This window comes from Bacillus rossius, chromosome 1 (genome assembly GCF_032445375.1).
Source record: "Bacillus rossius redtenbacheri isolate Brsri chromosome 1, Brsri_v3, whole genome shotgun sequence".
In the NCBI taxonomy this organism is placed as follows: Eukaryota; Metazoa; Arthropoda; class Insecta; order Phasmatodea; family Bacillidae; genus Bacillus; species Bacillus rossius.
In genome coordinates, this window is record NC_086330.1 from 147,481,901 (window position 1) to 147,505,893 (window position 23,993).

The window sequence follows — 23,993 nt, forward strand, 5'->3', positions numbered from 1 at the left end:
CTTTGTAATAACCTTAGCTCAATTCTAGATTGCGATACCGGCCAAGTGAGGAAGCCTATAACGTGTAAAAAAAAAATAGGGGAAAACAATGTCATCATGGAAGTTGGCCAATGATAATGAATTGAATTGTAGAATGAAGGAAAATATATTATCTAGTAGGTATTGGCAATAGTGAAAGACAAAATAGCACAGTGGTAAAAATGACTATTAATATTGTAAGTTTTAGAGTGATAGTAGCAGACGTTTATACGAGGAAGAGTGAATTAATAAGTTGAATTGAATATCATTATAAATTGAATAAGTATGCAATGAGAATTAAGTAAGTAATAAGAAATTTGTTGGATACGTGGGGTAATGAATGTAGTAGTTTATTTATACTGTATCAATATACTTAATGGTAGATAAATATGTAGTTGAGCAGTATATGCGAAAAAAAAATGTTAAAAATCCGAAAATACCTTTATTAGATGCTCTTCAACTTCCTCTTTTCATTAAAAGCGGCGGAGGTAAGAAATTCCAAATACTTTAGGAGATATCGAATTTTTTAATTTCATCATATGTAGTTTGGCGGTATTTGCGAAAAAAATGTTAAAAATCCGAAAATACCTTTATTATATGCTCTTCAACGTCCTCTTTTCATTAAAAGCGGCGGAGATAAGAAATTCCAAATACTTTAGGAGATATCGCCGTTCTTATTTTGCTATACAAGACCTGTGTAATCATTCCACCAGCGCAATTTTTTTTATTGCCAAGTGTTTGTGAATGCCTAATTAATGAAAATGGTTGATTAGGTCAGGTCAGTTACATTATAAATACGTTGAAACTAAGCGTACATTAAAAATAATGTGAATTAATTTCAATGGTTCTTTAGTTTTAAAGTATTTATAATGTAACTGACCTGACCTAACAAACCGGGACAAAGGATGAACAGTAACAACTCACGTAAATTTTTTTTGTTACTTATTACTTGCGCAACAATATCCGAATAACAAATAAGACTTTAAAATTAGAAACGATAAAAACTCACCTAAGTTTGAGGCGGTAATTAAACACTGTTTTAAACAATAAATGAACTAAATAATCACGTATTGGTTCATTTGAATTCTGGCCTATCACGAACAATCATGTGACATCATTAGCCAATAAAAAAATAGATACTCGTTAACAAGAAACAATGGACAATGCCACATGAATGCACTGGTATTGTGATGAAATTTAAAAATTTGATATCTCCTAAAGTATTTGGAATTTCTATCTCCGCCGCTTTTAATGAAAAGAGGAAGTTGAAGAGCATAGAATAAAAGTATTTTCGGATTTTTAACATTTTTTTCGCAAATACCGCTGAACTACATATGATGAAATTTAAAAATTTGATATCTCCTAAAGTATTGGGAATTTCTTACCTCCGCCGCTTTTAATGAAAAGAGGAAGTTAAAGAGCATAGAATAAAAGTATTTTCGGATTTTTAACATTTTTTTCAGCAAATACCACCCAACTACATATTTACCTAATGGTACAGTGTAAAGAGAGAATGTGTGGTTGTGATTGTAGTAGTGACAAGGGAAGTGAAAGTTCGTGTTTCATGAAATCAAATAAATTAAAAGGAGGAATGGCAATTTGTTTTTGGTTTAAATTAAATATTTACAAGAGAAATATTGACAGAAAATAATTATTGGCATAATGCTAAGAAAGTGTTGTTTATGGTTTTTATATACTTCGTAGTTTTATGTTAATTTCATTGTGTGTGTTAGGTGAGAGGTGTGTTGTGTTTTTTGGCAATATTAGGTGAAATAGTTGCTTTGGGTAGGTGAATCATACAAGTTACTTAATAGGTAGGTAATGTAAAAATGGCTCCTTTTACTGTACACTAGTTGTGCAATCTTTAAAGTGATAAAAACAGTGAAAGGGTTGGTTGGCTATGTATTCCATTTGAATAAATTAGTAAATTATAGGTAGAAAGTATTAAAAAGAAGAATAGATTAAGAATTTTCGTCATTAAAATTTTGGTATTGTGAAATCGAAAATAGGCCAACCTAGTTAATTCTATTTTGTGATACTGGAAATAAGGGAAATCTATCTTCGTTTCCGTGTCATTGTAGAACGAACCTAATTGCTCCTTATTGCGTATCCAGTTTATATCAAAATATAATAGTTCATATATTAAATAATTAAATACCTATATTTTTCTTTTAGTACAGTTTAGCATCAAGAATATATTCAACTGACTTAAGTAATTCCAAATTTTTACGTTAAATTACAATTGGATATGTACACAAGATTGCTACCAGGAACAATGTTCCTCAAAGTTTTTTAAATATATTCAAAATGAAATATATTTTGGTAATTATTCAGCTTTGAAATCCAATTCCTTTAAAATAAAATATTAAAATACAAATAGATACGCAATAAGGAACACCTACCCTTTGTATGCTAAATATAAATAACAAAACTCTAAAAAAATTCAAAAAACAAAAATTAACATAAAATTACGTGTGTATCTTAAAAGGAACCTTGTGTATCTTACCCCAGAACTTTACGTGAGTCCAAACTGTACCACCCGCCATTTTTTTAATGTTTTAATTCCAAATTGAAATTCCATACGCCATGGTAAAAGAGCTATTTTCCTAAAACGATGTACGCAACGGATCGTTGCCAACGATTTTAATTTAAAACTGAGCCAGTGTATTTGTGTTCGACTTGAACTGTTCTCTTTGAATTTTTGCACGTAGTGTTATCCTGCACTCTTGTGTTGCTAATAGCTTCATTTTATCCCCCCTCTAATTCTTTTGTGAAAATAATGTTTGGAATTTAACTACTCTATTATGTATCTATGATTTGTATTACTTTTGTGTATAATGTAAAGCTAACCTCTAATCATATATTTACAAGTTAATAATCTTTTTTGGGAAATTTTTACTATGTCATCAAAAAAGGCTGTCGATAAAGGTGACCATATAATTACCACTGAAACTGTATGGTCACGAGCATTAAAATCAAATTCAGAATGGCCAGACAAAGTGAGTATAGAACGATCTTGTTCATTATTAACTTTGAGTAGTAGTGTCTATTTGCATAGTCGTAGAACAGGTGTCATAAAAATGGGGTAAAATCAAACTCCTAGTAACTGTTTACTGTAGGGACACCACTTTAAAATTGAAAGGTAAACACAAGAAAATGGATTAGTTGAGTTGTTCGTTTTATTTCTGATCTTTCTGTGGAGTAGCATTCAGATATTTCAAGAACTTCACTTGTAATTCAATATTTTTAGTGTTCGTCTGCAGTAACGTGATCGCCACTTTGCATGAGTCCTTATGTGCTTGCAAATAGCTGGCCTCAATAATGACAGGAACCTTTTGGTTAATAAATATACTGGCTGCAGTTGTGGGGTAAACATTTTAAATTAGACAAATATTGTTTTGAAAATTGTAGCAAGTATCTTGTACGTTTTTACTTTGATTGCATACACTTGCAATTGGGCTTCTGCCTGGAGGCAAGGAGTCACCCCACCCCCATCCCTCATTTATTCTCCCATTTCCTGAAGTCCTTCCCTCCTTTCACAGCCATCACCTTTCCTCCAAGTCCATTCCACTCCCACCCTGTCCTCACCAGGAATACATGCTTCTCTCTTTCCATTCATCTCCACTCCCTTTGGATCTTCTACTAATGATCCGTCATCCCTCTATATTCCCCTCTGTTCAACCTATCTCCTAGCTTTCCCCAACTTCCCACCCCTCCTTAAATAGTTTCACCAGTCTTTCTACTTTCTTTCTCCTTTGTAGTATGCCCCGCCCTAGCTCCTTCATCATCACAGATGGTCTATGCAATTCATCACTTGATATGTCATTTCGTGACAGGTTCTTATCAGTATCTATTGAGGCAAGCTGTTTGTAAGCAAAGTATAGACTCATGTGTGGCAGTGACTGCATTACTGTACAGTCAAACTTATAAATGGTAAAATAGATGTGAAGTTCTTTCGAACAATCACTTACACATGCCTAAACCCAAACCTAGCAAAAAGATGACATAATTACCAATAGTACCAGATACTAACTAATATTACTCACCTATGTCGCACTGCTAGGGAATATCCTGCACACGACCAATCCGCAGCTCGTCTCATACCCTCGCTCAAGCGGAATCCATTCAAATGACCGATCACAATACAGTGTTGATCGTTTAAGAAAATATTGTTGTATTTGTCATTTCAAATAGCGTTCAAAACCAGAAATGAAACAATTTCATACAGTATTCGACAGCTTTTGGATTCTAAATTAACCCTTATTTTGCTATTCAAACTATAATTTACTTACAAATAACATTTTATATAGGTACCTATACAATTATTAAATTAATCATGCAATACTTTAATCATCTTAAACACAATTACATCACATCATAATTCTTAATTATATGAGACATTGAATAAACAAAAACAACTTTTTACATGTGTGTATTATTGCCGTAAATAAGTATTTTCAAACAGTTGGCATAATTGCTGGGAATGCATGAAACACCACTTCGCCTTGGTGCATTTCATAAACTTCGAAAAGATGCTTCTTAAGCATAAAACTTGTAATACAGGTAATAATTCAAAAATTATATCTGTTCCGATAATACATAATCTTAAAACAAAATGTTAGGTTATCAATAAATCCATATTACTTAGGCGTTAACAGTTTTTTTAGATTGATGCCATTTCAGTAGGGGAACCTGGGGAGCCTTGACCATGTTTTTAGAAAAAAAAATTTAATATTTTTTCAGTGTTAACTAAAAAATTTTAAATACAACAGTTCTGTAACTTAGTTCACATGAAACCAAAATAATATCTTGTTATTTCCATAAACAATTTAAAAACAATTTATTTTTAATATTGTTTTACTTAGTGCATCATGGGTCAAGCTTCCCTATGTGTGGGAGGTTTGACCCACCATAAGGGAGGCTTGACCCACTGTAAGGGAGGTCTGACACAGGTGGGAAAAAAATTATAATTAATGTCAGAAATAATGACTGCAGTGTATGTTTATGGTGAATGCTTGTGTATATTTATATCAAGTTGGTATTAATAATATAATTATATCTAAAATACTATACATGAATTTTTTTTCATCCAACAAATGTCCAAGGCATTTAAGTTTACATTATATACATACAAGGTAGAACAATGTATACGAAAAATCGACATTAAACCAAACATAAGTAATTTACTATTTGTAGCATTAAATATATTTTAAATACCCACACATAACAAGGTCTACCTTAAATTAATAATGTATGAAAAATCAAAACCACCACTTGAAATAGGTAATGGTAATTTTGCCACAATGTCTTCTTCTTGTACTACACATCTGTCCTCTAATTGTGGATATACAAAATAATGACTTGACTACTTACGCAGCAAAAAGTTTATATCAAACTCATTAATTGAGCTACCCACTTCTGAAACTACTCTGCCAACATAATGAGTTATACTTTTTGAACTAAATCTAACCAACACAAAATCACCATATTTAAATCCATGACATTGTTGCTCATCACCACTATTATCAGACATAAATGCCTCTTCTTCACTGTCAGTCAATAATTAATTTGGTACCAGCCTTATAATTTTTTCTTGCAATTTCTTCTCTCGAGCCTGTTCAGTTTTCTTCTTTTTTTTCTTGCCGCATTGCAAATGTATCTTCAATTTGTCTTTTGACCGGGGTAAAAGTTAAAATTTTCGAACAACCAGGCCTTCGTCCACCTCTTGCAGTCTTTCTTGGACCAGCCTTTGGAAATGGACGTAAATCTTGTGGACTAATAACTTCAGTGAGAGAGCCTTGTGGGGAAGAAATCTGGCATGACACATCTGTAGTGTGAGTACCAGAATTGCTATCAGATAAGTGAGGGTGAGGCCTGTCAGTCACATTGGCACCTAGGAAGTCTGAATCTTCAAATATGTCGGCATTATATGGATAAATTCCAGTACTTAAAAAGCCTTTAATAATGTTCTCAGCATTAAATGCTTTATGAAATGACTGTCCAATAAGAGCAGGAAAGTCTTGAATTTTCATTGGTTGTGCTGGGTGGTTTACCATAAAGTTGTCTGCAGCCTGGTTGTAATAATTTTTAAAAGGACCGAAAACAGATCGGTCGAGTAGCTGTAATTTATGACTAGTATACGGCGGAAGTGTAAGTAACGTTATACCATGATCTTTACATTTTTGGATGCCAGTTGGTGTTATGTGGCAATCGTGATTGTCCAGTATTACTAAAACTGGGTTCTCAATTGAACATTTACTGAATTTAATAAAGTGGTCCCAAATTTTTCAAAATTTTCACCAGTCATCCACCCACTAGGATGGCCAATCGCAGTTGAACAGGAAGGCGCACCATGCGTCATTGCCTCAGTTACTCGCATCCGTGAAAAAACAAAGAACGGTGGGATTGTGGCTCCGATTGCTGAAACTGCACAACATACTGTGACAAGTGTTCCCCGTTCACCAGACGTTACTTTGGAAACTTGTTTTTCTCCTTTCTCTGTAATAATTTTGCCAGGTTTATGGACAGTGCTAATTCCCCTCTTATCAACATTGAATATTGATTGAGGGCCCAATTTATATTTAAGTAATACTTCTTGCAAATTTTTAAAAAATTCTGTCACATTAGTTTTATTAAATGCCGTAGAACGGCTCAGGCTTGTTGCTTCAGGTCTTCTAAGCGATAAGTTCTTGTGTCTGTGCATGAATCCTCGTAGCCAGTCGTAGGTAGCCATTTTGGTTTTGTACCAGTTATCAGGCATTTTAACTTTATTGGCATGGCCAAATACAAAAACAAACTCTCTAGCGGTTTTCGTTGTTAGTCCGTAGTGTAACTTGGCAGACAAAATTAAGTATTTATGTAGCAAGTTTTCCATTTCATTGGAAAAAACTTGACCTGTGTTGTACTTAGGTTCCATACTAACAGTATCTTTGTTTTCACTGAGATTGTACTTTTTTACATAATGATCTAAAGTCTTACGATCCAAATTGAATTTCTTTGCTGCTGATCGAACACTAGAGCTTTCCTGAACCACACACAGGACTGCTGAACGCATTTTTTTCAGATGAATGTTTCTTCCGAACTCTCCCTTCCTTAGGTTTCCAAAAGAAAGGCATTCTGAAATATGTAAAAATATATATATATATATAATATGTATGTAAAATAACCAACTTCACTTTGTATATACAAAGGGATAAATTTTGTAAAATTTTCTTTAAGAGATAATTTACACCAATTCTTAACACATTAAACAAATAGAAGTTTTATAACCATGCAAACTAAAATAATTTATAATTTGGATCATTATAACTATGTAACCTTAAATAATGTGCATTTGAGGTAATTTTAAACCACCTAACCTAAAATAACAAAATTTTGGTTTGTTTATGGAAAACGTAACCTCAAAAATATAAAGGTTTAATATATTTATTATTAAATATTTTAGGGGAGGCTTGACCATATGGTCAAACCTCCCTTACTTGCCTATGGTCAAGCCTCCCTTAGTGTCCATTTTATTGTTAAAGTTAAATAAAACCATTAAAACTTTGACATGATAAGAAATGTTATACATCAAATTGGAGCTAATACATGAATAAACATTATTATCATTAAAGGTTTGAATATCTTGAAACAAAATAAATTTCATTGCCTTACAAACATTTGCTGAAACTTACATGAAAAGATGAGGTATTCTTCTTAACACCACAGCTCAACCATAACAATTAGTTTTCCCTCCAAATATCTTCAGGGTAGCTAACATTACTGTAGGTAATTAAAAAAAATATCACCAATGAACAGAAATGTCTCTGACATTGAAATTTTTATGGTGGGTCATACCTCCCTTATGGTCAAGGCTCCCCAGGTTCCCCTATATAATTACCCAACTCCTATTATTATGTCTATGTAATCAACACACTATTATGACTTAGAATATCAAAACTACATACAAAACACATTTCTGGAATTGTGGTGTTTATAGGCATTTCTCAAAATTCCGAAAATTGCACGTTGGGCACTGCGCATATTGGTTAATAATCCCTCAGAAGCATGTTTTTCAGATGTGTATTTTTCTTCTGATATTAGTGGTATATCTGAAGATCTGCTTACTGAGGAGAGATGCAACTTCCTGCAGTTTTTTATACCTTATTTTAAATAATTAGCAATACAAGTTTTTTTAAGTCCGTTCAATTGATTATGAAATGTGGAACTCATAATCAAGCCTGTTCTACAATGAATTTGTAGGTTCTTGTTGTAATATTTGCAGCATTGGTAATTGCAATGCATTAAAAATTACTTTTAATTTTAAAATTTTCATTTTGTAAGATCCAAGTATAATCTAGCAAAGATTATGAAATGTAAAAGAGTTAATCTTGAAGAAAAGATGGTACTTGATTAATACATAAATATAAAAACTAAATTAATTGTAAGTACGTACATGTAGTTTTGACTAATATATTACTCAGTGTTGATTAGCTAGTTGTGACAATAATTTTTAAAGACTTATTTTATCAAATTTCTTATGCCTAGCATACTAAGACACTGAACTGGCCCTATGACTACTGTTGTGGTACTTATCTGTTATCTTCCCACCTACCACTGACCAAATCGATTATGATACATCAATATTGATTCACTGATTTTATAATCATTATGAATCTATAATATACTTACAGGTTAATTTTACAAATCCAAAAATGTAAATTTTTTGTTACTGAATCACAAAATGTGTAATGTAATTTAAAACTGTAAAAAATGGGGTTTTTCCTCGTAATTGTGTTCGCCACATGAATTTGGCTAAGTAAAATGTTAGGAATTTACTTTTTGGCCCTCTTTTACTTTTGTTTCCCCATTTCGCAGAGCCGCACAATGTTTCAAGTGTTTGAGTGTTCATCTCCAATGATAATTTAGATCCCTCAGCTAGTTTCCTTTCTGGCAACATGTTCACATTACATTGTGCATCTCCATTTTATTTTTTTTCCAAATGACAAGCACATTTTGTGGTTATTAATGCAGAAATTTTCGGAAGGAATTATCCCATAGCGTTGAAAAAAAAAAAATATTATTTTTCATCTTTAATATGTCCATGCAATTTTCTAAAATTAAAAATTTCACTCATTGTCACTGAAATACAGAATCAAACAACACCTCGACATTCAGAACTATGGATTATAATGTTATCAATAAAATTAGAATGGGAGGAAATATCGATATGCTTACCTAAGTATCATTTTATTTATTTTTTTTCTGGTAGGAATACAACAGATAAGTACCACTGTTGTAACCTGCAAATTCAGTACCTACCTGCATTTTAGATGGGGCTTAAACAATTTAGTGCATTTCATTAGGTTAGTTGCTTTAAAATTACCTATTTTTTATTTCAGGAAGAATTTTTGGATGTTATTTACTGGTCTCGACAAGCACTTGGTATCATCATGGGCCTTGTGTGGGGACTCATTCCGCTGAAGGGATTTGTAGCTTTGCTGTTGTAAGTACAGTTTTATGGATGATAAATTTGTTTATCAGATTTTATTTTCATTTATGTGTACCATGGAAGTCCCATTACCTAAGCCTTTAAAAGTAAGGTTTTTGTTAAATATCTTCATGTATGTTTTTGTTTAGTATGATTTGATTGGGACTAGTTATTGGCAGCAGTTAGATCATGCAGTTTATTGCCTGCGCAGGTTTGTGGTGGTGAACGCGGGTGTGATCTACCTGTACTTCAGCAGTTACCAGAGCGTTGATGAAGAGGAGTACGGGGGTGCGTGGGAGTTGACGAAAGAAGGCTTTATGACATCGTTTGCTGGCTTTCTGGTGAGAAAAGAATAGATGTAATGTTAAAGTAAACTAAGCAGGGTTTTTGTGGTTGTGTTATGTCCAGAAACTGGAGACAACTAAATTGGGAAAGGTAATTGTAGTAAATGTTTGAGGTATAATCTGTCTCTTGTTTAGGCTGGGTACACACAGAATCAGCACAACACAGCACAACACAACACAACACAACACAGCACGACACCACACGATGCAGGGTGACAGCTTAACACCGTATTTATATTACTGTAGTCTTCCCATATTCTTGAAATCAAACTGTTCTGATACTCATTAAAAGATGGATGATATAAAATGATATAAAATACTAATGATATAAAATACTAAAAATAAGCATCCATTTCCACAATGAGAAAAATATCAATTAAAATACTTAACGGCGTGGGGTTTGCTTGACTGTTGGAAAATTCCTCATGTCTGTTAGCAGGTAGAGACATTCTTGGAAGTGAGGTCATTCATTCCTGCTTTCCTGTTGTTCAAAGACATCAGCTACCTAACTTACTCTTCGCTGCTAGACCTGCCAGACTCTGGCTTTCAGTGTGAACCGCAACACTTGTGGAAGAGTGTTAAAACGTAAATAAGAAGATGGTGTTACTCTCTAATATAATTTTTTTTTTCTGAAAGGCACAACATTTCAAATACAGTAATGCAAATTAGGGACAAATCGCCCAGAAATCAAATATAGTAGCAAAGACGCATTAATTTAATAAATTGCTTTTGGTGAGATATTTAAAGATAATGATTTGATTTTACCTAACAAAATACTATTCAAGAAATTAGTCTGTATTTTGATCAAATAAAATTTTAAAATGTTTTATTAAGATACCATAGTTCTTGGAAAGGATTATAGTAGGAATACAGACGCACAGCAGGAATTTTCAAATAATATTTATTTCAGAAATAATGTTTCTTTTCATAATTGAACATCTGAAAGTTGTTATATGTTTTGATATATATATATATATATATATATATATATATATATATATATATATATATATATATATATATATATCGATAAATCATATGCACATGCTAAAAATATTAGTTTAAAATAAATTTTAAGAAAAATAGTTACATGGAAGTAATTTTTTTTTTGTGATGGCATACCGTCCATTTACGCTTAACTGAACACTTTATAAAATTAACCCTAGAAAACATCTCTGCCCAAAACTGCGTATAATGTAATATTGTATAGTAAACATACGATTTAGTTGGCAATGAAAGCACTAAAGTATAGTTCAGTGCATTAACGTCTGGAAAGGTGTAATGTTTTAGTTGCCTGCTTCTATAATTGGTGAACTAGAGTAGTAATTAGTATGTTGGTAGCATTTAGAATTTTGTTATATTTTCACATTTCTCCATAATGTATGAACATAAGTCACGTCAAGTACAACGTACGTTTCGCCGTTTAGCACAATGATAGAAAACAAGATAAAGAAGATAGTACCTAAGAAAGGTTTTTTAAAAGTGTTTAGCTAAGTAGCCACCACAAAATACACAGAATGACATACTAAGAAAATATTTTGTTGTGACAAAATAACTCTTGTTACATTGTTTTTGTTTTTAGTCCAAATAAGTTATGGATATTCTATGTACATTTGTATATATTTGTAGGAAAGAAACATGTTACAAAAATTTTTAGTTCTTAAAGTATTTTACAGTTTACACATTTATTTTACCGATTCTGAGGGCCATAATCTATAGCCAAAACACCTAAAACCAATAGCAAATCCAAAAATTATGATGACTCACTACACTTATAATGCGTAGTTGCTGTAAAAACTAGCGATGCTTATTCTTTGAGGTAGGTAACTAAAAAAAGTACGTTTATTTTCGTATTTGAATACCAATGTTAATTTTATATTAAATATGATATTTTTTTGGTAAAAGGCAGATTTAATGGTGTATAAGTCGCTATAAGCGCCAACATAAAAAATATAATATTTTGAAAAAGACATCTTGCATTTGTTGCAAACTGTATTTTAATTCCATAAAATAATTTTTGTTGTGAAATTCTGAGGCAAAGAATAGCCTCCGAGACTTGTTTGAATACCTTGTAATCTTATCAATAGCCTAGAGGATAGAATGAACTTTCACTATCACCAGAAATAATCTCTAACAAAATTATGTGTGATATCCCAAACATATATTGTTTTAATGTGGTTCACCATCAATTGTATGTTGTGTGTCATTAAAACCTCTAAGCTTCGTTGGGTGACCAAAATTGAATGTAATTGTTCTGCGTGTAAATAGTCACTCTGAAAATCTTTTTGTACTAGAATCGCCAGTTTCGTAAAGAATAAACGAAATTCCAGTAACGAAAAATGTAAGGTTTTTGTCGTTGACTTATAGATTAAAATGGCGTGAATTTTTTTCCCTATTTGTTTCCATGCAAGGATTTAAATCGTTTCTGGAAATAAGGTGTGGAATAATTTTTTACCCTAAGCTATTTTCTTGTTTCCAAAAATAAAAACTTCATATCAAACACTGCCTGCACATTAATTATTTATTTAGTAAGTCTCCAGCATTGAGTTTACAGTTTTGAAATAAATCTTTATGAATATGAAAATTCATTTCACATTACCCCACAAGAAAACTAGAAATGCACGGGGTCTCGTACACACACATTTTTTAAAATCTCTATTGGGCAATTGCAAAGGTCATGTCTGGCCGGTATTAAAACCACACGAATGTCAAATCAAAAATCTAAAATATTATTTACTCAGGGCATAAAACCAGCTTTTAAACTCATTATTAGGGCAAGCATTTTACGCAAAAAATTTGAAACACCGATCAGACAGCTACAAGTTACCTGCTCCAGCGGTTTCTTCCTCGTGATTGGCGGCTGTCTGCGAGAGAAGACTGAGCTACTGAAGACAATTTTGCTTCCGCACTAGATTACTGTGATTGGTATTGCAACAGACATGTACCATATGTACCATATGTACCACATGTACCACGTGTACCATATGCATGCCCCTACTAATTTTTAACAAACAATTAACAACAAAACATAGGTCAGCTGTTCTTAATTATGTCAAGATAGAGGTTATTTTGTACGAGATTCCATTTGGCAACATTCAGCAACCTAAGGTGCACAATGGACATGTAAATATATTGCCCCAACAAAAAGATTTTAAAATAACTGAAGTGTTTATTTAGTGAGAAAAAGTCATGCCAACAATAATGATAAGACAAATAAAACAAATCCTTTCAGATTGTCAGAGTAACAGTTCGAGTAAATTAATTTTTTGGAGCTTCAGAAGTAATCCAACAAATTATCTTGTGGAAGAAAGTGTGTATTTAGCTTAATATCTTAGGTCCCCCTTATGTCCACGACAGTATAAAGCAGAAAGATCATCAAGTACAGCACCCCAAACCTATCTGGTAATGTAATTGGTACTGCTTAATTCTATTTTATGATAAATCAATTGCATTCAAAATATCAATACTGGTTAGCAAAGAACACCGGGAAAATTGTTGGTTAACCACAAGAACAGCACAACACAATGAAAGCCTTTACAAAGCCCTAACTAAGCGGATCCTGGACATGGCTTTCAACTGTCAGGACAAGATGTCAAGTATAAGTCTATGAGCAGAATTTAATTCTATAAACTTGATCTACTAATGTTTTGAAACACATTTTGGTAAAATATTTATTTTAATCGCTTCCACTTAAACTAATTTAAGAAAAATTTTTACTCTAGCCCTTTATGAAAAAGATACAGGTTGGCAAACTAGCATTTAACTTGAGACCTAGATCATTATATCTTTCTTTTGTTATACATTACATCAAACTAATATTACAACATAATTAAGTTTTTGCTCTATTTATGTTTTATGAAGGATTTATTAACAGATTAAACTATATATTGATTTAAAACACCTCATATCTTTTCCATTTGATATTGATAAATATGGAAAAAAATATTTTTAACATTTACAGTTACGTGTCCACCTGTTATGTAATAACTCTACTATATCAAGTAGGTATTTAAATTATTTAGTATCCTATAAAGCTTAGAATATAAGCATTTTGTGAGTATTTTAAAATAATTTTTATAATGGTAAATATTTGTTGTTTACGACTATCTCTATACATCCGCGGAGAGTAAAATATAAATTTAAATAAACCAATGAACTAACTTTGATTAAATTCAAATTCAGCGGACCTGAAAACTGAAAATTTCAGTTACATTACTTATTACTTTATTATGTTAATTGTCTCACAGAAGTAAAACTTAACCTATGTCCATAATTTTTTTATTTCTTCCTTAGGTCTGTATTACACTATCATATTCATATGACATAGATCTATTATCATATATATGATGAGCACACATGATTGAAAGATATTATCAAATACTTTTTTGTGCTATTACACTAGGTAATATATTTGATCATATATGTACTGTAACAACTTGTTGCTGCTGGTGCTTGTGTCAGTGCTATAATTACAATTGCTTTATTGCTCAAACAACTGAAGAACAAAAAAAAGAAGCGAGTGTGGGTTAGGCCATGGATTGGAAGACGGAAGATGTTTGGCATTCATAATAATTTACTGAAAGAACTTCAATATGAAGATCCCAAGCACTATGAAAATTATTTAAGAATGGATGAAAATACTTTTAATTTTGTAGTATCCAAAGTGTCTAAGTTAATTTCGAAGGAAGATACCCACATGAGAAGTAGTATTAGTGTGCAAGACCGGCTTATGGTAACTCTTAGATTTTTAGCAACCGGTGAATCATATTCTAGCTTACAGTACAGTAGTCAAATACCTCAATGCACACTTTCCATTATTATTCCAGAAACATGTAAGGCTATTTATGAATCAATGAAGGACGAGTTTTTTAAGGTAAGAAAATATTTTATTACAGCAATAGATTTATGTACAATGTTCAATAGAGGTAATAGCTTTTAATTGTTATCATCAGAATTTGTACTGAGAGCATTTGCTTGTTGGAATGCTGTATGAACATCTGCTGATGACATTCAGGAAGAGTTGTCAGCATTCTCCGGGGAACCAACCATTACTTCACTCTGGTCTGATACTACTGTCCACTGACTTGTGGAGGACGTTGAATCACTAGGAACCATTATGGTTGTTAGTGATTGATCATCGATTGCATCCCATATTTCCATCACTGCATGTTGAATCTTTCGTTTTGCCATCCTGAATGTGTAATCATTACTAGCTTCTTTAATTGCCCGAAGTTCAGATATTACAAAATTGCCAAATGCCTCACATTCATCAACATTTATCGAGCCCTCCGGTTTTTGAACTGCAAGCTTTGCCATTTCTTTCATTGTATGAGATGCTTGGGATAAAAGTGAATCATAAGAATCAGAGTCTAATTTTTTTTTTTTTTTGGCGGCGTGTTTCATGTGTGATGTCGATGGTGTTCGCTGTGATTCTGTTATTTTGTAATGCATGTTTGTGTTGTTTTTCTCATTTTCTTGAGATGGCGATTGTTCTCGAGGTAATTGAAGTTCATCATGCAATGGGGTTTCTTGAAGATTCTGAAACAAATAACATTTGTTATATTATTTTTTCAGGTTCCAAGAACCTCTGAGGAATGGGAATTTGTAGTAAATGAGTTTGAGAAGAAATGGAATGTATACAATACAATAGGAGCAATGGATGGAAAACATATCCGTATAAAATGTCCCAAAAACAGTGGTTCACATTATTTTAATTACAAACATTTTAACAGCATCATACTGTTCGCTTTAGCTGATGCTAATTATAAATTCCTGTATGTTGATGTTGGGGCAAATGGCAGAGTTGGTGATGCTGGAGTGTTTGCCAACAGTACATTGAAACAATGTCTGAGTGACCGATCACATTTAAATATTCCAAAAGATAGGAGACTGCCCAATTCAAATTTGGTATTACCTTTTGTTGTGCTTGCTGATGATGCATTTCCTTTACGTCACAACATTATGAAGCCCTACCCATTGAAAAATATTACCAATGAAGAAAGAATATTCAATTACAGATTGTCTCGTGGAAGACGAATGATCGAAAGTAGTTTTGGAATCTTGGCAACTCGTTTCCGTGTGTTTTTAACTATTAATTTACCACCAGATAAAGTAAAGTTAATTGTGCATGCTGCTTACACATTACACAATATGCTGGTTGAAAAACGAAAGCACATATATACTCATACAGACTTTCAAACTGTTGAGGTAGGTGGTCATTGTTTTATCGAACCATTTACTGAAGAAGTGTGTCAACAAATGCAGCCTATACAACAACAAAGAAATTTTGGTCATATGCGACATGGTACTGAAATACGTAATGACTTCAAAACATTTTACAATGGGCCAGGAAAGGTTCCATGGCAAGAGAACTACATAGGAGGCAACTAACTAAGTACAGTACTTACATACATAACTTACATTTTGTTCTTCAATGGACAGATTTTGTGAAATTTCCACAGTACATAGTGATTCATCTGGTGTTAGTGATGCATCCAGAAAATTTAACATTGGAAACCAATAAGCCATCGGTTTGTAAAAACTGTCTGCATCTGCTCCGCTTTTCATGCTTTTAAGTATCTGTAATAGAACAGAACATAAGTGTTAAAAAAAACTGTTATTTGTTTAGCTCAATACTAGTCTCTTCGTCACTTGTTATTCAAGGATATGATATGTAGGTACTGCTTCATGTTTACGTTTACATAACATGCAAGGTTTTAATAAAGGAGTCAATATTTTTAACTCCATGAACATTTAAAAATGTAGGCCTACATCATAAAACAATTTTAAAAAAGGTAATGCTTATCTGTGCTATTAAATTATTTATTGGAAATGGGTGAGGGGAACAATTTCAAATAGTACTCTAATTATGTATGAAGTTATTGTCTACAATATATCAAAATGTGACTTATTTTAATAAATATTCAATGCGATTCTAGCCTAATTATATAAAAACCAATTTATTTATTTTAAAAATTAATGAACCAGGGAAATCGGGTAAAAGTTCCTTATCGTGTACCCAAATATATCCCTCGATCCTGATGGTATATTCCTGTACATTTTTATCCTGCGGTACATGATGCTTGCTGGTTTGATATAGCCCATAAATAGATCTTGTACATACCAAAAACGTGTTAAAAAACCATTAGGAACGGTTTGTTAGGTTAATATAGTTTAAGTAAAAATACTTAAAAATGATTTTGGATTGTTTATTATGTCAGTATATTGAAAATATGTAAACAATATCAAGAGATATGTCTACTTGGATACATGATACAGAAATTTTACCGGAAATTGTTTGAAACCAAAAATAACAAGCATTGTCATCGAGAATACAAATACATTTCAAATTTCAAGTTTTTGTCTCGAAAGAGGTTAGTTTATTTTGCGTTGCAAGGTTTTCCCCAATATTAGCACGTTAAAGAAAATCATTTACAAATGATAAAAACTATGATTCTTACCTTTGCCTTTTCAGCTGCATACTGACATCTCAATCCATTAATTTTTTTCCTCACGTCTTCCACTGTACAACCTTGATTTATGTCCTCGGCGATAGACTTACATATAGCTACACGCATGCTTATATTTTTATAGTCGTTATGTTTTGCATTGTACAACATTTCGTGCGATTCGTATTGTGCAATTAGCATTTTGGTCGCCGCTATGGTCCAATGGAACTTTTCACCTGCCATGTTTACCTTAAAATATTATCAAAGGTTCTCGCTCCTAGAACATATTATCATAGACATATGATCATATTTCAACTATTATCAAAGATTGTACATTACACAGTCATATTTTTCATCAAATAAATTTGATAATATATCTATGTCATATGAATATGATAGTGTAATACAGGCCTTAGCTGTAACACATAATCATGTTTTGTGATATTCATAATAAAATTCAGCAAGGTTGAATCTATTTTAAGTAACCAAAATTATCAGCTTCCATAATGTTTTTATTGTTTCTAGACACATTACTTCTACCCCAAGTTAATAAATTCTCACTTTATTGCTCTACAACCTAATACATCACTAACTATCTCACTCACATCACATTCATTACATCACCTTGTTTACACACACCGAATCCTATTATTGATGCTCATCCTTTTTCTCTCCACATGGGTGCCAACCTCTGTCTCCACAATTCTCATGCTGGGTTCCAACTGACACATATCAACAACACTAAACATAACACAACAACACTAAACATAACACAACAACACTAAACATAACACCCTTCCCCCTTAAGTGATGAAATCCTTCATCCATCCTGGTTTGACCGTTGCCCTATTAGGCCTGGTACTACTCGACACATCGCCTTCGTGTGTTTGATTCCCCTCACGGCAAGGGCCCTGTTGTGGGTTTACAAGCAGTGGTGCGCTGGCCTCAAAACCTCTGAACTCTTCTTCCTCCTCTGGTGATTGCGGCCGCTGCCCTGGCGGTCGCCCCTGCTCTGCTCCGTTAGGCGGCCCTGGAGACCGTCCTTGCTCTGCTCTGTTGTGCTCCCCTACCTGCCGCTCCACTTCAGCGCTGCAGGATCCTACCGCGGATACTACCCTCTCACCCCCTGCTTGTGGAAGACTTCTGCTAGCATCATTTCCAGGAACAGCATACCTACGGCGCAATTGATCAATGTGCCGTCTCATGTAAACTCCTTCACTTGTTAACACTGTATAAGAAAGGGGCCCTGTTACGCCCACCACAACAGCAGGAACCCATTTCGGTCCCCTACCCATATTTAAAGCGAATACCAGGTCTTGGGAAACAAACATCCCTGGAGGAACTGGTTTGGTCTTCTCCTCTTGCTTGCTTTTCATTTCTTCTACAAAATCAGGATGCACCCTGTCCAGGCATGTTCGGAGTCGCCTCCCCATGAGAAGTTCGGCTGGGCAGGCTCCGGTTGCTGCGCACGGCGTCACATGCTGCGTTAATAACATCCTTGCCAAACGGTGTGGTAAGTCTGCCCCATCCAACCGCTTAAGCGCCTCCTTCATCGACTGAACCATTCGCTCAGCTTGACCATTTGACGAAGGATGGTATGGAGCAACCTTGACCAGCCTAATACCATTGTTCCTTGCAAAACTTATGAATGCAGCAGAGGCAAATGCAGTTCCGTTGTCACTCACAATAACATGGGGAATACCGTGGGTTGCACACAACGTACTCATAGCCGTTATGACACTCTTAGCATCTGTGGCCGCTACCGGTAATACTTCCAACCATTTCGAGTACGAGTCCACCACGACTAAGAACACTTGCCCTCTGATAGGCCCTGCAAAATCGACATGTAGCCTGGACCACGGTTTCCTGGTCCATTCCCACGGGTGATTGGGAGCCTTGGGTGGACTATGATGGGATGATTGACAGATCTCACATTGTTGCCCGACTGCCTCCACATCTCGGTCAAGTCCAGGCCACCACACGTAACTGCGTGCCAGTGCCTTTGTCCGGACCACTCCTTGATGGCAAGCATGTAGCGTCTGGAGGATGTGCTTGCGAGCTTCTTCTGGAATTACCACACGGTTGCCCCACAGCAAACAACCTCGATGCGTGGTCAATTCATGTTGCCTCTGAACAAACGGAACGAATTCTTCTGTCACTCTTGCAGTAGGCCATCCTTTCATGGCCCAATTGTAGACTCTTGACAAGGTGGGATCCTTCCTGGTCAGCTCGGCGATCTCTTGTGCCGTTAAGGGAGGAGTGTCAAGCGCTTCTAGGAGAAGTACTTCCATTGGTGCTGGCACAGGGTTTTCATGGGTTACGCGAGGAAGGCGACTAAGACCATCAGTATTGGATATGCTTGCTCCAGGTTGGTATCTTAACACAAAATCATATCCACTTAGCAGTACACTCCAACGAAGCATTCTTGGCGAAATTATGTTTGGCGTAATCTTGTCTACCGTGAATAGCCCAAGCAGGGGTTTATGGTCTGTGCGGATCTCAAAATTTCTTCCATATACGTAGTTGTGGAACTTTTTCACACCTGCAATTATGCTAAGGGCTTCGTGATCAATTTGCGCATAATTACGTTCGGTGACCGTCATTGTGCGAGAGTAGAAACATACGGGTACTTCATCACCATTGTCATTTGGCTGACTGAGAACAGCCCCAACCCCATACTGTGAAGCATCACATGTCAATATAAGGTGTCGATTTGGATCATAATGTGCCAGCAAGGACTCTGATGTCAAAAGGGCCTTGGTACCTGCGAAAGTCTTGTCATGGACCTGTGTCCATTCCCACGGTGACTCCTTCCGAAGCAGCTGGTGCAGGGGCTCCGCCACCTCAGCCTTATACTTAAGGAACGAATGGTAGAAATTCAGCAGGCCCAAGTAGGCCTGGAGCTCTCCCTTGTTGGTGGGGACCGGAGCTTCATGAATAGCAGTCACTTTATCAAGGGTTGGACAAATTCCTTTCTGATCCACTATATATCCAAGAAAAGTCACCGCAGATGCTCCCAATACACACTTTTGTCCCTTCACATGGATTCCCGCTGCTCGAAAATGCTCTAGGATCTGCCTTACCCTGCTATATAAATCCTCCATAGATGTCCCCTTCACCAACACATCATCAAAATAGGGCAAAACACCATCCATGCCCGCCAACAAGTCCTCCATGAACCGCTGAAACTTACCAGGGGCTACACTAATGCCGAACTGTAGGCGGTTCACCTTAAATGCCCCCTTATGCGTAACCAGCGTTTGGGCCATGGCTGCACTTTCATCCACTCGCAGCTGTTGAAATGCCTGAGCCAAGTCGATCTTAGCAAATACTGTGCCCCCATAAAGCTTGGTTAGCAGTTGGTTAATGGGAGGGATAGGGTACAGGTCTTTCTTCAGAGCCTTATTGATGGTGCTTTTATAGTCCCCGCAAATTCTCACTTCTCCATTTTGTTTTAATACTGGAACAATAGGGGTACCCCATTCAGAATGCATGACAGGTGTATAGACCCCTTGCTCTACTAACTTGTCCATCTCACGTTCAATCTTTGGCAGGAGTGCAAAAGGAACAGCCCGTGGTTTCAGTCGCAGAGGTCTGACTTCCTCGTCTAACTGTAACCCAATGGGAGGGCCCTTGTACTCTCCCAACTCTGCACTGAACACATCAGGAAAATCATTGACCAAGTCGGAGACAGAATAACTTACTGCGAGAACACCTCCAAACCACCTGCATTTTCACGCAACAATCGCTTAGCAGCTTGGTATTGTTTTATTGCTTATGACATGTTTCTTTTAGGTTTTAAATATCGTTTGCCATTCCTTAATTTCTGGGAAGCCATTGTTGCAAGAAAAATCAGTGAATGTAAAACGGTACGATTAATTTCCCAAGACTGACAAAGTCTGCATCTAAAACCAGCACTTGTTTGTATTAAACTAGCGACCCACGTATTGTAATTTTTACACTATGCGAACGCGACAGTCAGGTAGGCGAAGCCAGCTCGGGGTGGAGGGCAGCTGAGGTCCGGCAACCCTGCGGCTGGCAGCTAGGCTATTTTACCTGCTTGCTCTGGGGGAAGGGTAGGGGGGGGGGGGGGGGGCTGGAAAGCTAATGCGCAGCCAGACTTCACGGCGCCAATTGAGTAGCGGGTTGCATCTGATATATTTTGGAATTCCAGGTGCCAAGAAAACATGCATTCACCTCTTGATTTAGATCTGAATTACTATTACAAATATCACACCTTTTTATTGTTTTTTTATAAAAGTATATGGTTGTATGTATTTCAAGTTTATATTGATTTTTACTTTAAGTGAATTTTTGCAGTTTTTATATTAAAGTGAAATTAGCTGATTTTATGACCGTGCACAAATACTACTGGTCAATTTTTAAAATTTTTAAATTATGTCATTAAATAGTTCATGTATATGTCTTGCACTATATCAAAACTTAGCAAATTTCATCAAGTATTTTTTGAGATCCGTATTGCAAGAAATGATACAAAACTAAACTTTGAGCTCGTGTACCTCACAGACTACCAGTTCTAGAGACAACTCTTCACTTATGGAAATTCGTTTATATGTAAACATTATTTAAACACTAATATCAGGAATAAAAATTTTTGGGTCATACAGCCTTAAGAAGTGAAGTTTTACTCAAATTAAAATTCTATGAAAAACAGTATTGAACTAGTCAGCTGTAAACACACTGCCATAGAGTAAATAAGGTTATACACTCTACGGCATTCCTTGTTCACAAACTTTTCCTACTCGCTAATTCGCAAAACACTGCAGCCATCACAGTCTGCTCGCGACGAAGTTAGAGTAGTCATTCGATGTTGTCTCCTCATGTCTGATCATGACAGTTTTGTGGCGTTATGCCACATCTGATTCTGTGTGCCTTGCTTTTATGTAAATACTTGGAAGACAACTACTGAGATAAAATTTTGTGTTGTCATGTGTCATTCTGTGTGCGCCTGGCTTAGATTGCAGTGCAAAGAATATGGCATTCACTGTTGCCAGATTGATACTACCTGGCTTGTAAACTTTAAAATTCTTATTTTGTATACTACTAAGAATTATAATAATTTATATATATATATATATAAATTTTACAACTTGAGGTTTTTCTAAAACCATAAAGTAGTGTTTTTTTATAATAATATTACTGTTATGTAAGTAGGTAAATTCTGAAAGAAATATTATAAATTCTTATTGTATTAATCCTTTTGACTTGGACAGCTACAAAACAGTCTAAGCTTACAACTCCGCCATTGTCTGACTGGCGCTCGCACGCACACAAGAAACAATTGCCACTCAAGTCAACAACACAACACTCCCCTTTTCATCTCAAACTGTTCCTATAAATTTAACCTTTTCGGTTCTTTCACCAATCTACCTGGGTATCTACGATATGGAGTTTTGATTGGTGTTGACACTGGGAAACATTTGAACACTTCTTGCTCCTCGTCACTTTCACTTCCAATTCCCTCTGCTGCGCTGCTCCCCTTGGCTCCGCATCCTCCTCTTGCTGCTGGATCTGCACAGGTAGACCTACCCCGGTGTTTCTCCCCTCTAGTACTTCTCTGGAAACTGCGGGGTTACCTGTTGGTTTCATGCGATTCATCCTTGCTTCACTCTGCTTGTGCTCCTCCCCACTTCCTGTCACCTGCTTTCCTGGCTGAATCCACATCTTCAAAAGATCTGCGTGCACTAACTTAACCATGTCTCCCACCTGTACACGGTAAGTAACTTCACTAACTCTTTTTGTCACCACCCCGTGCACCCACTTTGTCTCTTCTTCTCTCACTGTTTTCACCAGCACAGCCTCACCCTCTTGAATTTCCCTAAGTGGACCTGTTTTGTGTCCAGCCTGAGTTTACAGTGCTCCTGCTTCTCCGTCATCCTACCTGTGAAGGATGGTTTAAGCAGGGCCAAACGGGTACGTGGTTGTCGCTGAAGGAATAATTCTGCCTGCGTTTTCTTCCAAATGAAATGGGGAAGGTTACGGTAGGCAAACACGAACACATCCAGCCTATGTTGTAAAGTGCGTCCCCTCTTTCCTCTCTGTTCTTCTTTTAACTGCCATTTTAACGCTACCTTGACTGTTTGCACTTGTCTCTCAGCTGCGCCATTTGATTGTGGATGATACGGTGGCGTTTGAACATGTTTTCCACCATTCAATGCTAAAAAACAACCAAACTCCTGAGACTGGAAAGGTGGGCTATTATCGGTCACCACTACCTCTGGTAACCCAAATGCTGCTAACAAGGTACGTAACTTTTCCACCGTATGAAAAGAAGTGGTGGACTACATCTGCAATACTTGCCGCCACCTTGAAAACCCATCCACCACGATCAAAAACTTATGCTGGTGATGCTCTGCAAAATCCATGTGAACTCGTTGCCATCTTCTACCTGGCCAGCTCCACTGGTGCAGTGGTACTGGAGATGCTGAATTTTGGTTTAATTGACACACTTCACATTGTCGCACCTCTTCTTCAATCTGGCTGTCCATACCCGGCCACCATACATAGCTGCGAGCCAACATCTTCATTCGGGTGATGCCTGGCTGTTTTTCATGTAACAGTTGAATAACTCTGCTCTGTAACACCTACAGGATAACCACTCTACTCCCCTAGATCACACAATCCTGCTCCACCGACAGCTCTAGCTTCCTGACTGCAAACGGCTGCAGTTCCGGTGCCACGGTTTTAGGCCAC

General features: G+C 35.6%; 2 protein-coding genes across 4 annotated transcripts in view; one reads left to right on the forward strand and one right to left on the reverse strand.

The window, feature by feature from the left end:
- The window catches only part of LOC134546263 (large ribosomal subunit protein mL52), a 41,321-nt gene extending 38,609 nt beyond the window's left edge, over window positions 1-2,712 (reverse strand). For 2 of the 3 annotated variants that reach the window (XR_010079119.1, XR_010079118.1), the window contains exon 1: window positions 2,525-2,712. Coding sequence is in view for 1 of the 3 variants with exons in the window: in XM_063388965.1 (XP_063245035.1) it covers window positions 2,525-2,564 (40 nt within the window). In the remaining 2 variants the exon portion in view is untranslated. The remainder of the gene's footprint in view (window positions 1-2,524) is intronic. The other variant, XM_063388965.1, reaches the window with a different exon arrangement.
- LOC134546264 (GEL complex subunit OPTI) overlaps window positions 2,649-23,993 on the forward strand; it is a 28,818-nt gene continuing 7,473 nt past the window's right edge. The window contains exons 1-3 of the mRNA XM_063388966.1: window positions 2,649-3,017; window positions 9,399-9,502; window positions 9,699-9,828. Coding sequence (XP_063245036.1) covers window positions 2,919-3,017; window positions 9,399-9,502; window positions 9,699-9,828 — 333 coding nt within the window. The 5' untranslated portion in view covers window positions 2,649-2,918. The remainder of the gene's footprint in view (window positions 3,018-9,398; window positions 9,503-9,698; window positions 9,829-23,993) is intronic.